Here is an 18,380-nt window from a genome sequence, read left to right as displayed (position 1 = left end):
AAACCTGCTCTCCACCAAACCCCTGCTACCCTCTCACACTCTTTCTCTCAATCTTTCTGTCTCTCCATTTCTCTGTTTCTGTCAATCGCCTGGACCTCTCTCACCGTGCAGCTCGCCCGTTCCTCAAATTAAGATCTGGGTTTGGTCATGATTTTCAATCAACCTGTTTCGACTTCCAAGCGCTGCAGAGATGGCAGCAAAGTGCCAAAGAGCCGCTGCGGGTGATGCTTTCACAGTGAGAGGGGCTCCGTGATCTTATAACTGTGACGCAATATGACCCGATTTAGCTAGTGCCTGTCGGTGTGCCATCCTTTCTCTCAAGGCCTTCACTGTACAAACTTACCAGCCTGCTGCATCCCGAACGTCCCTTCTACTAACAAACACATTAACACGAGCAGGTTTGTTTTCGATGAAACGTGGTGCAATTCTGATTATAGCATTAATCTAAAAGAAGCTTAAATGGGAGCTTTCTTTGCAGAAGTTTGAGTTTGTGTCTCACAGTTTTGACATTCCAAACTTGGAATTGTTTTCTTTTTCTTTTTTTGCAAGAAATTTTATTCAGAATTTCAAGAGAGACCATCTAAATTGAAATATTATCAAAATTCTCCAGTTTTTTTTTTTTTTTTATTATTGTCCACAATTCCAGGGTGTCTGCTTGGTCTAAAAGTCTTTATATCTTAAATTACCTAAACATTATTTTTAGGCCTTTAATATATTAAATTGATTTAATATTTAATATTAAATATATTTATATTAAGACTTTAATATTGTTTAATATTTACTGAAATATTGTGTTATAGGTATTAGTACCGGTGTCCGTGGGGTCTCAAAAAGTATTTATCAATGTAGAGAAATTTAAGGCTCTTAAAAAGTATTAAAGTCTTAAATGCTATTTTGCAAGGTATTAAATTTGATCTTTTTAATTATGCAATGTTGCAATGTTGCATGCTAAAGTTTGCCTGAATTAAATCTGCCAAAATCAGGATGCTGTGTTGTTTATGAAATCAATTAAATCCTACCAGATTTGACATCATGCTGCTTTTGGTTACTGCAGTAACCAAGGCAACACCATTATTTCTACAGTTCTATAGGCGCCTACCTGCTGAATTAGCTATATTTAATGGATTTTTATTGAGTATATGACTTTTTTTATTGTCTTTTTATTGAATTAAAAAAAAAGTTTAACTCTCATAAACTGAAGATCTTAACACAGCAACTCAAACATCTACATGAACAAAGTACATAAAAAATAGTAGATAGTACAAGGTGAAATATAATAATAAATAAATAAATAAACAGTGTGGGGGGGAACTAGATTCCTTAAGTCATCTTCCCACTTTGTAGGTCTTAAATCATTTTAAACAGGTCTTTATTTTGCTTCGCCTAAGTAAAGCTACTCAGTCAGGCAGACATCCATCCATTGACTAACAATGCTTCTCAATAAAACCTTGTTTTTTATATTTAAGTTTTTTCACAACAGCTGTTAGACATTTTTACAGCAAATTTCCTAATCATGGAAAAAAACTAAAAATTACACTATTCCTTATGATAATACCAGGCAATTTGGTAAAATTCTAAGTCTTTAACACTATATAAGTCTAAAATTTCATCCTTAAGGGTCTTAAATTGTCTAAAATTTGACTTGGATTAATTTTGCAGAAAGCCTGAATTCAGACCTTTGTGTCTCTCTCAATTCTGAGTTTAAATTGCAAATCAGATTTTTTAATTCTTTTTCAGAACTGTGAGATGTGAAGTCAGAATTGTAAAGAATTGTAAATTGTACCTGAAACAGACTACCACAGTTTTGTACACACAATTACAGTTGTTTCTGTAAAGTACAGATGTCATTTCTGTCAAATTTGGGATGAAAATGTTTTAGTTTTTTTTGGATTCAATTACAAAAAAATGCCAAGTTTTCAGACATGTCTATATTCAGTTTTAGACAACACTGTTTCATGTCATGAGATGCTCAAGACTGGGAGGCAATAATACTGAACCACTTTGATGGGCTTTGGCTGAGGCATTTTATAATGACCAAAACACAATGTGGTCAGTCCACTGGTTTGTCCATTTAATGCCATCTATTGCACCATTTCTTTTTAAATCATTACATGATCCCTAATAACACAATCACATTACTTTTTTGATGCTTTTTGATGCGCATATTACAGTTTATTCAGGATTGTTTTCTTACCGGATAAAACATTTATCCTACTCAGTTGTGCACAAATTTAAATGCACATTTTTTAAATTACACTTTGTGTTTCACTTTTATCATTTGTTAATGTAGTATTTCAAAATGCACATAATTAATAGGTGGATGCCAACATGACTATTTTCTAAAAAAAAATAGCCACTAAAGGGATGGTTCACCCAAAAATCAAAATGTGCTCACCTCAGGCCACTAGCAGAACATTAAAGAGGATTTTTAGCTAAAATTGTGGTCTCATGGGGACTCAAGTGCTACCAGCACTTAACTTGAGCTACAAAAAGCCATAAATTCATATAAACACTAATAACCATGACTCTTGACGATACGCTGAGGTTTTATGAAGCAAAACAAACAAAACCTGAACATCAAAGGTCCTCTTTAATGTTCTAATGAATTCACCTACATCATGGATGTAACCGTGAGTGTTCGGTTTTGAGTGAACTGTCCCTTTAAATTCATTGACCCTCTTTTTTAGGCGAAATGTCAAGGAACAATGAAGCAAAACAGTTTCTGTAGCACTGGGGGAGGGGATGAAAACAAAAAAAAGCTCTTCAGTAGCTGAAATTAACAGTAAAACTACACATTGCTCAAAACTGTCTTGCCTCTCATCTTCCTGTGAAAGCCACAAATAAGCTGTCATCAAGAGTATACAGTACGTTGCATGCATTTTTTTTTTATGGAGAAAGCCTCTCCTTGTTTGGCTGTTGTATACCTTCAGCTATAAAAATAGACTCATTCATGTCAAGAGTGGTTCAGAAGGCCTTTGCATCTCAGGTTCAAAAGCATGGTTTCTCGAAAACAAACCTCACCAGAAAAAAAAAAAAAAAAAAGCAGTCTTGAGATCTGTTTATGTCCCAGATGAAGCAACTAAACTAACCTCTCAAGTTTCTTCCTGTGTTGGCATGTAAAGCATTTGGGCTGATGGTGGGATGGGGAAGATGAATGAATGGGAAACGGGGAGGGGGATTGAATGGACTTGTGATTGCATTGATAACTTGACTCACTTTCTTTCCCCGTTCGTTTTGGGCATGGCACTACTACTCATGCTTACACAGCCACCGTAGAAGCAGAGGAAGCACGAGGTATGCAAGACATCTGTGAAACCTTCTCTGTGTTGTCTGTCTGTCACCCTCCCCCTGTGATTAACTGCCTGTCCTTCGTGTGCATCTTGTCCTTTTGTAGTCGCCGGTGTCTTCATTTTAATCTGTGTTTGTGTGATTTCACGTGCTTGTTACGTTTACAGCTAGCACTTTTGTTTGATTTGCACGTTGAGGTGTTGTGTGCTGTTCCTTTGTGTCGTTTGTTTTTTATTTTCATTTGTTTGCATTTAATGATGAAGTTAATTATTGTACAATTTATCTCAGTTTTACTTCTTTTTATAGTGTGATAAATGGTAACACTTTACAATTCTATTATTTAATGTTAGTCAATGTGTTCACTAGCATGAAGAAACAGTGATCAATACATTTATTACAGTATTCATCTTTTGTTAACATCAGTCAATGCAAATTTTAAGCAACGTAACTGGATTTTAATAATGTTGAACTATGAATAATAAATGTATTGTTGCTTCCTAGCTCTTGTTAGTACATACAATAACTAACATTAAACTCACTGTAAAGTGTAACCTGATAAACAAATGACATTAAAACTGCCAGTAGGGGGCGACAAGTACTTGTATAATGATTGATTCACTGAATCGTCATTAAAATCATTTGTTCAACACAGATGATTTATTTGGACCCCAAGCAAGTGACTGTCTTTCTGAATGGATTGTTAAATTATTGACCTACGCTCTACGCTTAATTCAGTAACTAAACATTGTAGAATTGTTCTGAGCCGTTCAAACTTTTTGATCGGGCTTACATTTGTTGGCAAAACAAAAACAAACACACAAAAAAACACCAACGCAATCTTGTCTGAAATATAACTCCCTCAATTCCAACTATTTGTTTGTTGAGCTATAATCACATTAGTGATCACACTAACTTGCTTATATTCGGGTCTGTGTTGATGTACTAACTTGGTGTTAGTTCACCCAAAATGAAAATTGTTATTAATTACTCTTGTTCTTCCAAGCACTTGAAACATTTGTTTTTCTTCTAAACACAACTTTACATAATTTAGATTTAATTTCAAAGCACCTCATCTTTTATAAACCCAATGGTTCCCAATTAGTTGAAAGTCCAGTGAAAAAAAGAAATGTTTTTCTAAACAAACCATATATATTATAAAGCTACGAGAATACTTTTGTGCGCACACAAAAAAATGACTTTATTCAAACGTTTCCTTTCCTCAGTGTCAGTATATTGTGCGTGTTTACAAGCACTGTGCATTGACACATACCCCTGTGCAACTTACTCTGTTTGAAACCAGTTACAGGAGCATCCTAGGTAATACGTCAGCAGTGCGACATGTGAACATGCCCCCTATACTGACGCCAATGAGAAGAAACTGTTTAGTAAAGTAGTTATTTTCTTTTTGTGTGTGCACAAATGTGTTGTTGTAGCTTGATTATATTCCAGTTGAACCACTGAAAGGATATGATGTGTTTTGAGCATGTTTATGGTCATTCTTTGGACCATCTCAGGACCATTGCTGTCTTTGATGATGACCGAAGCTTGAATGTAATTTAATTACACAATTTTTGGGGGGTAAACAAACACAATTAAGAGTAGTTCACCCAAAACTAATTGTAATCATTTACTGACCTTTAGTCTAACCCTATATGACTCTTCCATGGAACACAATATATTTTTGACGAATGCATCCAGACAATGATAAAAATGATTTGGATTTTCACAGTATTAACCGTAAATGTTTCAAAACTTCGTCCTTTTCTTGTGTTCCTCAAAAGAATGTCAGTTTGACTTGAGTGACTTGAGGATGACTAAATGATTGCATTTGATTTTGAGCGAACTATCTTTTTAACTCATGGTGAAATTGATAGATGTGGCTGACAGTAAAGGACGTTTCAGAAATTTCTCACAATCATGAATACAAGCGTTTCAGTCACAGCTGTTTATAGAGGGGAAGCCGGAGGCAGGGGTGTGAGCCGACCACAGCAGGAGACTGAATCTTTGTTTTTATCAGTTTCACTTCCTGACCAACCAACAAGCACACAAATAAACTCAAATCTAGACCTCATTTTGCCTTTAAGGTCAGGCTTGACATACAGTACATTAGATTTTCTGGTTATTGCTATCTAAACTAGTTGAAGCTTTACTGCACGCCCTTGACTTGTCTTTCCACTCGTCTCAACTGCCTGATTGGTATATTTAGCTTTATTTCATCTTTTTGTGGAAGAACATCCCACTTTTAGTAGTTGTGCTACTTCAGTGGCTGTAAAGGTTCAGATCTAATTAAGTTCAAGTTGAGTTGAGTTTAAATGCGCAGTTAAAATTATATTAAACTATTTGTGCACCGTATTGGTTAATTTTTTTATTGTAATAAAATCTGGGGTGAGCAAAGTGTTTTATGTTTGCCTGGTATTTGGTACAAAAAGTAACACTGCATAGTTTTAACTAAATTAATAGAATATAACAAATAATAGAACAGTAATAAATAAATAACAGAATATTAATTGCAATACTTCTATTCCCCGTTCACTTTTAATCTAAATAAGAGTTTTTTTTAAAGAAGATTGGATCCAATATGGGGATACACGTGTCTTCTATATTAGGATTCACTATAGATGTAACTAACAGTGTTTTAGGATACTCGGCAAGATTGAGGATTTCTTTCTGTCCATCCAAGCACAAAAAATGCTAAAATCAGAGATTCAGCTTTCTGTGATTGTGCACAATTATCAAATAGTGTTCTCTATCATGTCGGTTTACACATCAATGTTTAAAACCAGATTTCATGGTGATGCAGATTATGGTTAAACGTTGAATCTTAATCCACTGATTAATTCCATCTCGATGCATTCTGAACCATAGATAGAGGTCCATACTGATGTATGGCTTCACTATTTGGCTTGGAGGGGGAAGAGGTGTTTTCTGGAAAATAAAATTCACTTTACTGTAAATCACAAAACGTCATTATTTCGAGAAAAACATGTATATCTCAGTATAAGTACTGATACATTTAGCCCTTAATTAAATGTTTACAAACATTGTGAACTTATTTTTGTTTCTCTAATATGTGTGAAACGATCAAATTATCATCACTGTAAACCACATTTATTATAAACGTCAAGCCTAGACAAATGTCCTTGAGGTGAAACGGTTTGTGTTTTATTGCACTATACATACACGTTTATCTCATTTGGCATGAAAGCAAATGTGTGCACTGTTTTTCATGTTCCCCTTTTTTGGCATTTGTTGCTTTGTAATATAAGTCATGGCACATTCCCCAAAAAAGGAATCCCCATTCACACTAAGAATAAATGCAGTAGTGCACACCCCAGTCATAATCGTTCCCTGCAGCTTTAAATGCTTACACTCTCTTTTGATTGGCTGCCAATTTTTATCATTTATTAGCTGGAATATGTTCTACATAGAACGTTTTTTTTTTAAATATAGTAGACACTAGTATGGGAAGAATGATGTTGTGTGTTTTGTTCCCAAATAAAGATTATTAAGCATGTACTGTAAAAAGGTAGTAAAAAAAATCTATTTTGAAATACTATTTATGCATATACTGAATAAATGTACTAACAAATGAGGATAAAGGAAGCACCTTTTAAGTCACTTTGGTTAAATTTGTTTGCTGATTGAATAAATGTAAAAATATACTTAAATATTCTGTAGTTAATTACTCGCCCTCATGCCGTTCCAATCCTCTGAAACCTTTTTTCATCTTCAAAACAAAGATGTTTTAGATAAAATTCAAGAGCTTTCTCCTCCATAGACAGCAATGGTTCCCAAGACAAAGTTCAAAGTACAGACAAGGAACCAAAATCATTGTCAAAACATTCCATGTAAATTCAGTTGTTCAACTGTAATCATACAAAGCTCCAAGAACATTTTTGTGTGCCTAAACACCACTATAGGCTCTTGCATGTTGCACTGCTGATTGTAATGGCAGTATGTTGTATTGCTCCTAATAATCACACTCGCTGATCTGTTGTGAAAGAGAAGTCGTTTTTACAGGTTTTTTGGTGCACAAAAGTGTTCTTATAGCTTTGTATGGTTTCAGTTGAACAGTTGAAGTCACATGAAAAGTTTTTGGTTCCTTTTCTGATCTTTGAATGACTCCGGAAGACCATCACTGTCAACGGAGGATGAGGGAGCTCTCGGATTTCAGCTAAAAATCGTAACTTATGTTCCTAAGATGAAGGAAGGTCTCGGGGGATTAAAACAACACTAATTAACTTCATGTACTTCAGATGACAATGTGATTTTGGAGTGAAAATATAGCCACAAGTCTTAAAGTCAAGCCTAGTTCAGTTCAATAACTTTCACTATCATGCACTGTAATATTCACACAATATGCACAAGGATACCTAAAAGATCCAAAACTAACATTTTTATTATTGATCAGCCACTTCATGTCATCTAACATCCTCCTTCCATACTTGCAGCTATCCAAGGCTTCAATCCTCAACACAAGATCCAAAGCTTCGAGGAAGCACGCGGACTGGACCGGATAAACGAGCGAATGCCTCCACGCAGGGACACCAAGCAGCCAGACGGCACTGCCAACTCCATCAACGCAGCCAATTCCCCCGACAAGAATGGCACCAACGCACAGGCGTAGTAAACTAGCAGCTACCTAGCGCTCTCCCTCATCCTTTCCTTTCTGTCTCTTTTGTTTTTTTATTTTTGTTTTATTTTCTTCTCTCTGTCTGTCTCTCTCTCTTTTTTTTTTCCCCTCTCATTCTCTCTCTTTTTGGTAGAGGTGATGCCCCCTACATGCTAAAATCTCCTGGACCATTTCGGGGAGAATCGCACAATACCATGAAGAGGGCGTAGTGAAAAAACAAACCATGGTTCTTATTTATTTATTGATTATAGATGATAAGAAATTTAAGATCTGTAACGGTGGGATGAAATTGAGATGAATGAATACCTACATGATGGAATATTACATGTGTACATAAAATACAGAATATATATATATAGACATAGCGTTGGGGTGGTGTAAGGTCATCTTAGATTCTGTAGTTTAAAAAGAAAAACAAACAAAAAAAATACAATCCATTTTGTAAATTTGCATTTATAAATTAGATTTACTTCTGACGGTTTTTCTTTTTCCGTTTCTTTTTTTTTTTTTTTTTTTTTTTTAACTAAGACTTGCTTTATCATTGTTTGTGCTCTCAGCAAATGAATTCTTGGCCCGATATAATTATATTGAATGTTTTAATTATGTAATCATTATATTTGTGAATACCCAAAGCAAGAATGATAATTGTTAAAGCAAATCAAACAAAAAAAGAAGTTTTGTTATTGAAACCATATGTGGGAAAATATCTTCATAATGCCAATTATAGCTAAGGGGAGTGCATTAATAACAAGTGTTGACACATTTATACGTACGTGTACATTTTCAAGTGTTCCCTACCAAACATGATGTTTACTTAGTTTCATTTGTTTTCTTTTTCCTGTTCATAACTCAAACTGCACTCATTCGTAATCAAACGGCGGTAAAAGCAAAAACCATCCCCCCAAAAAATCAGGAAGGATGGTAGGAGGAGCAATCGCGTCTGCATGTTTTTTGTTTACTTTCTCCCTCCATTTTCTAGTCACGCTTTTATCAGTCTTTGGCCTAATTCTGCTCACTTTTAGATGTTTCACCAATACTACAGTTGTTAAGGCATGATTTTACACTTTGTTTTTTTTTTTTTTGCCTAACTGCTTAAGCAGTCAAACGAATCCCATACAATGTGCGTTAAATAGCCAGGGTGAGGTTATACATTTCAGAACTTGCGCATACATGCCTTAGATCTCAACATATATGAAACTTGTTAATCTGAAAATCTTCTTTCTCTTGCCTTTTTTATTTTCTGTTTCTACAAAACAATTCTAGCCCACAAGTTGGATGTTTTAAATGTTAAAACTCATTTAATTAGATCTTATTTTGTACCTATCAACACACTTGTAAGTATCTTCAGCGCTAGTATTTCTATAGCTGCGCCTGTATTCTCTAGAGTGGACCATTTTCCACGCATATGATTGACTAAAGCCTCATCTTTGCTTTTACCTGAAGCAAAGCGACGTTCTTTTGAATGCTTTTACTGTGCTGTGTGTTTTGAGAAGAACAGAATTTGCAAGAACTGTTTACCAAATCGTCTTTTCAGATCTTTTGTTTTGCTTTTTCGTTTTCTACACTGTACTGTTATCATTGCGTAAAATCCAGCGGCTGGAGATTTCACTGCGCTAAGACTCTGACGTCCTGTACGTTACACGTTTGAGGTCATGTGCCATGCTAATAACTATAGCAAGAGTCCTGCGCGCAGGCATCGAGACTGTCGCTCGCATGTATTTTTTCATTTTATTTAACGCCGCAAGCGGTTCAGGACTTGCTTGCGCTAAACTCCATTTTACGTGGTGCACATCTTAAAACGAGACTCGGCGAGGGGAAACCTGCATGTTATCATTAATGTATTTAAAAGTAACTCTCTCATCCAAAGAAAAGAAAATCAGTGTTTTAATGTAATATATGGCTTTATCATTTAAAAAACAAAAACAACAAAAAAAATAAATCTGCTGATTGTATTTGATCGTTGCCTCTCCATTCACTTGAGAAGAGGCGAGCGCTCAATCGGCGTAGTCGTGTAGACACTCTTTAACGAAAAGAAAAAAAACCCGCCTCGTTTAATTTAATGCTTTACTGTTTGCGATATAAAACAACAACCTGAGAGAGGCCTACACCCTCAAACAGGTACCAAAAGTTGACCCCATGACCACCTTTTCGTGTCCTCTTTTTAAGTGTTTGTCTTCAAGTCTTTTGTTTTATGTAATGAGCCTCAGCAAACTATTGTTTTGTTTAGTTTCCTTCATGTTTAATTTAAAAGCGGATGTCTGGTGTGGGTTTTGGGTCTGGAAGGGAGGTTTTTGTTTGATATTGGAGAGGAATTGGGGGGCGTTCGGACCACCGACCCCTATTTAGGAGGGCTTCTGTTACAAATTCCAAACATATCTTGCAGAATCTACACAATGTTTAGACATTTTGATTTCATTTTTTTTTTGTTTTGTTTCTTTCTTAATAGCTAATAAAAGAGGATGGCGGAGGAGTTTGTGTCAAGTACTTGTATTGCGAGGCCTCTATAAATCTTGATTTATGTTGATGTATCGCTCCATTTAAAAAAAGAAAAACGAAAGTAAAATGAAATACAAAAAATGTTGGGGAAAAAAAAACTGGTGTCGTTTCTTTATTTTCCTGTCTTGAATTGTGTTGTTTTGGAAATTGGACTGTTTCCAGATTCTTCTCCCTCTATATTGCAGCTGCTTTTACTGTTTGAGTGGCTGATTGATGGCACACTAGTGTTTTGTAAGACCAGCTTTGTCATTTTCTCCTCTTTATCCAAGTCTGTGCTCGTCAAGGTTTTCACTGATTACGACGCACACATTTTGAACATTCTGTGCTTGAAGGACAGCTAGTGTATTGTTACCTGTCTGAACACGGCCCACACACACACACAAGCGCATGCCTAGCAAGCCTGAGATTGTATCACATGAGATAAAGAATTCACTGGAATTCATTGTTGTTAAACTGTAACTCGATTAATGCTAAAATGCTGTATCTTTCAATTAGATACTTTCAATAAGCAAAATTTCAGGTTTTTAATGAATACTTTATATTTATGTTATATCTCTATTATTCAAACTATAATTCTAATATAAAATAAAAAAACATTGAATAAAATATGCATTAATAAATACCTTTTTGCATTGATATTACTGTGCAACACTATTAATAATGATAGAATCTTCCAAAATGCAGTGATTTATGCCTTTTGCATGAGTTTCTGCTCAGTTTTCAAGCTTTCAAGGTCTTGCTTGAATGATGTTTTGCACTTGTTTAAAGTACTTGTACTTTCACTTGTGTGAAGTAGGTCAACACAAAATAAAATCACTTTTATTTTAAGAAAAATCCTTGAATGGAAGCTGGCCCCTTAAAATAAGGTTCTAACACATTTCACAAACCCCTATTTGATGCAGCTTTTAAGCCTGCTCATTCTAAAAGGTATAAGTTCACCCAAAGCTGGAAATTCTGTCATCGTTTAATCACATTTTACCTGTTGCTGTTTGACTTTAGGCATCGGCCAGTCTAAGTTTCTGACGGTATAACCTAAAATATAACATAAAAAAATAAGTTTCACGGTATCCCGGTATTGTGATTACTGCTCTAAATTGAACACGATATATTTTATTTTAGGAAATATTTATAATATTTTGGAACAGTAAACATTTCAGGCTAAATAATTCAAATAAATAATTTACTTCTGCTCTCTTCGTTAGTTTAAAAAAAAGATTTGTTTACAAGGTGTAAAAGGCATAAAAAAAGTATTTAACAAAAGAAAGTATTTTGAAACCTGTAACCACCATAATTCTTTTTGTTCTCCTGTGGAATAAAGACATTTTATAAAGGTTTGGGACCACTTGAGGGTGAGTAAATGGTGAGTAAATCTTCAATTTTTGGTGAACTATCCCTTTAACCATCCTAGTTCTAAATAGAGGAATGGCATTTTCTTTTTACCTTATTATAGAGCATACATCGAAAGTTCATTGGAAACAAGCCGCTCGTATCATTCTAACAATAGGTTCATTACCCATACAACTAGTACAACCTAATTATGATTACAATTATACTTTCAGTTTAATCAGCATGTTGAACATAATAAGCTCTTTTAATGTGGGGGTGCAAAACTAACGCAACAATATAATAATGTATTATTTAAATGAAACTGAGCTCATAATATACTACCATACAATTGTGGATTAAAGTACACTTGAAACAAAATATGCTGCTAGATATATGGAGGTTAGTAGAATTTTAGTTTTGACTATTTGTTAAATTTAATATTCACCTACACAGTAGTATGGGGCTATTGAATGCTTGATTCTGATTGGTTGGTGAACATTCTAGAGACCGCATGGTTTCATGTAGTTCTAGGTTTTGACCACATCACAATTCAAACATTTTTTAGGAATGTAGGAAAACACACTGAGGGATTTTGAAGGCACAAACCTGACAAATGTCTTCAAATACAACATCCTTTTCTGAACAATGTCTTTAGGTGTAGTAACTCTAGTAAAAGCAGAATAATTTACTCCAGTCCATTGAATTGTTAGAAAATAATGAACGCTTTAGGTTTAACAGCCACTCATCATCATCTTTTGTGTTGGCATAATTTTGTAATAATTCAATGGACTCACCGTCAATTATTCCTGATTTACACTTCGGGGCAGTTAAAGGCTTGATTCTGACTGACTGGTGAAGATCCTAAGATGCACAGTTATTTTCAGCAAACTGCGCTGCATTAAATCCACATTCATAATATATTAATTGGCTCTTTGGGATTCTGCAGCTGATTGTGGCTGCATCTCCACCTCCCTTTTCTAATAATCATTAATTATTCATTACTTAATTGACTTGATGATAAAATGGTTGACAGCAATGCAACTAGAAATAAGTTAACCATGGCTTATCCTAAACGCCGGTAAATAAAATCATGGGTTATCTTATTAACACCAATACCAGGGTTTAAAATTTTTTTTACCAGGGTTTTTTTTTCATTCCTTAACCAATGGGTTAACGTTCATATTTGCGGTGACAGTGTCTTTGAACTAGGGATTTAGGTAAACATATCACGTCCAATCAATCAAAAATGAAACCAAAACATTGTTGGTCATTACTGATGGCCATAGTTGTATATGTATATAAAATCCATCAACTGGTTGCCAACTTTCTTCAAATTATCTTCTTTTGTGATTAGCAAAAAAAAATAAAAATCTTAAGAGTAAGTGAATGAGTAAATGTTCACTCTTGGGTGGACTGTCACTTTAAAGCAGTGGTTCCCAAAATGGGGGTCGCAGGACAATGACGGGTGTATATATCCTACATTTCTTGGTGATTTCCAAAAGTCAAATAAATTTGATTAAACTATTAGAATTACCATATTTTATCCATAACCCAACAGAAGATAGAAATTGTAGTTAATAGTTACATGAACAACATCATGCAAACAAAAAGCCTACAGTCTTTCAATTTATTTATTTTTTCCACAGGATTGGTGTGTTTACATTAGATTAACAATAGCATTAGCTGCAGCGGATTGATTTTATAGCACCAGGTTAAACTTTCTGACATGTTTGTGGCAATCAAATACATTAAAAATAAATACAGGTCACAACTAAATATTGAGGATGATCTCTGATTGGCTGTCTTCAAAATTAAACCAGGTATAGGCTTGTGCTAAAAACATTGTGCCCACTAGTCTTTTGAGTTGAGATTAATATTAAATGAAACCGATTAATAAATGACTATAATAATGATAAGGTTGTTAGATTGTTGCACTTTTTTGTGTTGTCAATATGCTCGTGCTCATAGGCCTACTTTTGTTTGCGCAATGTTTGTATATTTATAACAACCTCCAAAGAATTTGGGGGTTGCGAGTCACTGGCATTCTTATTTTGGGGGTTGTGGGCTGAAAAGTTTGGGAACCCCTGCTTTAAAGGCTCTAGTATTGCACAGCTTCATATTACTGTACACATTGCTGACTGTATCTTAAATGGACTTTGTGGACTCTTGTTTCCTTCTTTTAGTATTTTTGTTTTTCCCTTCAAAAGCTGAATCGATATACACCATGCACTGTTTCCATGACTGTATAAACGTGTATATATGGAATGCAATTGGCATCTCCCTGTGACATCCTGACACAGCATTGTTTAACACTGCACGCATTTGGCAACACAGTGGGAAAGCATTGCTTGCACTGCTCCGCATGGTTCATAACTCTGGGTAAAGTGATGCAAATCTCATTTCTACATCGCTTCTAAATCCAAAAATAATTCTGAACAAGGTTTCTTAACTCGCTTATAAATTGCAAATGTGAAACGATCCTTGTTAAACCTTGGGAAACATGTTAAATACTGACAGGAATGTATGTCTGTTGACATTAAAATGATACTGCTGCATTCATCACCTTACAAAAAGTCTGCTTAAGTTTAAAAGAGGTTTAAAAAAATATTTATGTATACTTTCTAAGTGCATTATGGGACCTTTATCTTGAGCCCAATAATTTTTGGATATTAAAGAGCCCCTATTGTGTTTTTTTTTTTTTTTAAATTAGCTTCCATTCAGTGTGTAACACAGCTCTAAGTGAAGTGAAATATCCAGTTAAGGCTTAAATCTGAAGTTCATCTTGTTTAAAACTATTGATTCATCTATAAAAGATCGACTCATAGTGATTTGAATGAATCGCTACTGTAACGAGTCTTTAGCCGTATCTGTGATTTCAATCCGGAACTAAAACCCCGCCCATTTGTTGTATGCGCTTACCCGGAAAATTGAAACCCCTGGCCCCACCCACAAACACTGTCAAAATAAAAAGAGGAAGACGAACACTGTAGCAGATCCCGGTAAAATCAAGTTGCAATTTACAACTTGACAAAATTTTCCAGGAGAAATAACTAAACGGGAGGGTGGCGGGAGATGGGACTGAAATACAGGAGACTCTAGGGAAAAACGGGAGTGTTGGCAGGTATGCTCACACTCTACACTCAGACTACTTCAAAATTGTTGAAAAGCCATGGTGGGCATTTCACTCTGTATTGTGCTTGACACAGTCGACCAATCACAACAGACTGGGTCATCGGACCAATCAGCGCAGATTAGCATCGGGCTAAGGAGGGGTTTGGGAATAAATGAATCGCTGAACGAATCATATGATAGTCGTTGGGATAATTATGTAAAAATAAATGCATATTATAAGACAATAAAAGTGTTTTTTAACCTTGCATGCATATCAGCCTGTTGCTGGAGACCCCCAACACCAAAATATGACCTTTTATAATGCAAAATAGGGGCTCTTTAAAATTTTTTATCTATAGTTTCATTGACATTCTTAGTAGTTTAAAATAAATATTGTTTGGCCTGGTCATGTTAATATTGTGTTTATATTATGTTTTATTTTAATCTAAACTTGGGTAAAAAAATGGTCCACTCCAATTGAGATAAAAATGAATTCAATTTAGTTCATATATTGCCAAGCTTTTTTTCATTCTACTCGTTTTTCAATATGTATTCATGTCATGTGCTGCCTTCGCCAGTTAATGAAGCTGACACCAGCAGTATGCAAATAAAAGACGTTAACTAGATTTATGAACGCATGTAAATAGCAGTGTGAGAGTATCTATAGCCAAATAAACAGTTTTTTAAAACTAGTTTGTTCTTACATAGCTTCCTTTAGCAAAATACATTTGCTTTTTGATATAAAGTAAATGCAAAGACTAATGCATTATCTCATGGCCATTTGTTTAGGGCACATTATCTTTTGCGGTCCGATTCAACCTCCATTTGAACATAAAATGATCTGTTAACTAGGTCATTTCTGTTTCCTTCATTTGCATGGCCTCGGGAGACCGAGATCAACATTGATGATGTTCACTATGATGCTTACAGTGCAGTTAATAAAAGCCACATCCTACTTCACACGGCAAGGGAGCCGTTTAATGTATCCACTCTGGTTTATTCTCTTTTGTTTTAAATGAAATGTTCACTCTGAAAGTAAATGTCATCCTTTACTCATTCTCTATTACCAAAACCTTTTTTTTTTTCATTGGTTCTTTCTTTGGTCAACACAAAAGAAGATATTTTGTAGAATGTTTGAAACCAGTTGCCATTGACTTTTATTTATTTATTTATTTTATTTTATTTTATTTTTTATTTTTTGGATGTCATTGGCTGTCAACTTCTAACATCACTCAGAATATCTTCCTTTACGTTCAGCAGAAGAAACTCTCAAGCATAGGTCTCAAACTCAATTCCTGGAGGGCCGCAGCTCTGCACAGTTTAGCTCCAACCCTAATCAAGCACAGCTGATCCAAATAATCCCGGTATTCGAGACTACTAGAGAATATTAAGCAGGTGTGAGTTGGTGGTGGTTGGAGCTAAACTATGCAGAGCTGTAGCCCTCCAGGAATTGAGTTTGAGACCACTGCTCTTAATTGTTTGGAACCACTTATGGGTGAGTAAACGATGGCTAAAATGTCATTTTGGGGTGAACTATCCTCTCTAAGTTCGCCTTCTATCGCCCTCTTGTTGTTCAATCAGGTGTTGCAGGGTTGAAGTTACAGAGTCGCTTTCTGTATGTAGGTGGATTGGAGCGGTGGTTAGAATAGCTGTGCTTTTGTTGTGCCCATGATTTTGCTTCACAAGCTCATTTTGTATAATCCTCTGAAAGCACATTGTGCCTGGAGAGATGATACTGTAAAAACAGCAAACTGGCTTATTTAATGTAAGCCAGGCTCATCCATTATGCTCAATGAGAGATGGGATTATCTGATCCAGTATGTGAATCCCAGTCATCATGTTGAGTATTTAATCTGAGGGATCATTTATCTTACCTGTATTAATGCTTTTGTAATCTGATGGCAACAGATGATGCTTAATTTTTATTTATTTTATTTTGCTTTAATGAAAAACTGTACAAAAGCACGCACATCCCTCTTAACTGGTTAATCAGCCAAAAAAGGCAAAAGGTGCAAATTATATATTCAACAAAGCCTTTTTAATTTAATAAATTTTGCATTTTCGGAGCTTTGGTGTTGCCGCCTTTGAATATATAATTTTATTTTGCTGTAGCCTTTAGTTTTCTTAGCAGTGTGGAGGTGAATGAACACCACACACACTTTTTTTTTGGCTATGAAGGACGTGGGATTTCAATACAGCGCACATCATTTTTTCCAGTATACAGTAAGATGATTGAATTCAAGCCGCAGTCAAATTAAATCTTGGTGGTGAACTATTACAAGAGCTAAATACATTCAGGAAATCAGAGAAAACATTCCACGCGTGATGATAATGAAAATGGCTCTGTTAAGCAAAGCTTGTTCAGAATATTAGAAGTAGAAGTAGGAGTTGGTTACCTTGAACATCTGATGGCTCTTTAGGCTTTCATGGACAACTAGTACATCAAAGGTCTTGTTCTATTACAAGCTATTCACAGAGAGAGAGAAAAAGGAAAACATGAGAATACCTACATCTATCCTACATATTACTGACTGATTGGATTCTGTGCACATATTCCCCAAAGGCAGCTTGGGGTTTGTTTGTTTATTTATTTATTTATTTATTTATTTACTTACTTTATGCTATGCATGTCATAGTGTGTGCTTAAAAGCAAATAGCCAAACTGTTGGAATTTTGTAATTGCCCATTTTGGCATTAACGGTTTGCTGAGCATTAAGCATTATTAACCACCCACATACACTGGCAGAGCTACTTTTGGCTGTTCTTTGTCATTTATTTCTCTTTATCTTGGACTGTCTTCGTCAAGGCTGTTCTCTATTGAGAATTCATCTGAAAGCTCGTCCTCGTCCCACACAGATTTTGCTAAATCTTTGAGCTCAACCTTGACTATATTTCATACGTGAATATATTTATTCAGTTTTAATATTCATTTTAGTAATACAATTGAATAATAATTAAATGTTTTTTTTTTTCTTTTTTTTTTTTATTATTATTAGTTTTTTAAGTGTATAAATGCAGTTTGTGGAGTCATTTAGTTTATATACTGAAGCTTAGTTCAGGGGTTCCCAAACTTTTCAGCCCGAGTCTCCCAAAATAACAATGCCATGCAGTGACTCGTGGCCCCCGATATTCTCTCAGGTGGTTAAATGAGCAATATCACACGAGCAGCAGTGTGATGTGGCTGTATATCGGCACCAATGACTGTAAAAATCAGCAATGGTGTGAGGCATGCGTTGAGTGCCTTATTGTCCCACCAGTGATAATATACAAGCACATTGCACTGCTTCGAGCGTGATATTGCATTTATGCAGCAGTTCGACGGCACAATCGTGCAGATTTATACACATCTGCAGCTGACGTCAGAAGAGCAGAAACCATTGCTCATTCAACAATGTCACTTTAGAGCCAGTATTTGAATGATTCTCTAGCGTCATGTCTAAAGTAATGACAAAACAGGTGATTTTGCTCACATTTTAAGATTATAAGGCTGAACGCATATAAAAAGCAATCTCAGTCTACAGAGATT

The 18,380-nt window shown here is 35.2% G+C and overlaps 1 protein-coding gene across 2 annotated transcripts in view; it reads left to right on the top strand.

Annotated features, from left to right (window-relative positions):
- The window catches only part of ppp3ccb (protein phosphatase 3, catalytic subunit, gamma isozyme, b), a 55,086-nt gene extending 44,613 nt beyond the window's left edge, over positions 1-10,473 (top strand). The window contains exons 13-14 of one of the 2 annotated variants that reach the window (XM_056466367.1): positions 3,268-3,294; positions 7,740-10,473. In XM_056466367.1, the coding sequence (XP_056322342.1) occupies positions 3,268-3,294; positions 7,740-7,915 (203 nt within the window). In that variant the 3' untranslated portion in view covers positions 7,916-10,473. The remainder of the gene's footprint in view (positions 1-3,267; positions 3,295-7,739) is intronic. The other variant, XM_056466368.1, reaches the window with a different exon arrangement.
- Positions 10,474-18,380: the final 7,907 nt, after the last annotated feature.

The sequence above is a fragment of the Danio aesculapii genome, chromosome 10 (genome assembly GCF_903798145.1).
Source record: "Danio aesculapii chromosome 10, fDanAes4.1, whole genome shotgun sequence".
NCBI lineage: Eukaryota > Metazoa > Chordata > Actinopteri > Cypriniformes > Danionidae > Danio > Danio aesculapii.
Note: the sequence above shows the minus strand (reverse complement) of the source record. Positions and strands in the feature narration are given on the sequence as shown.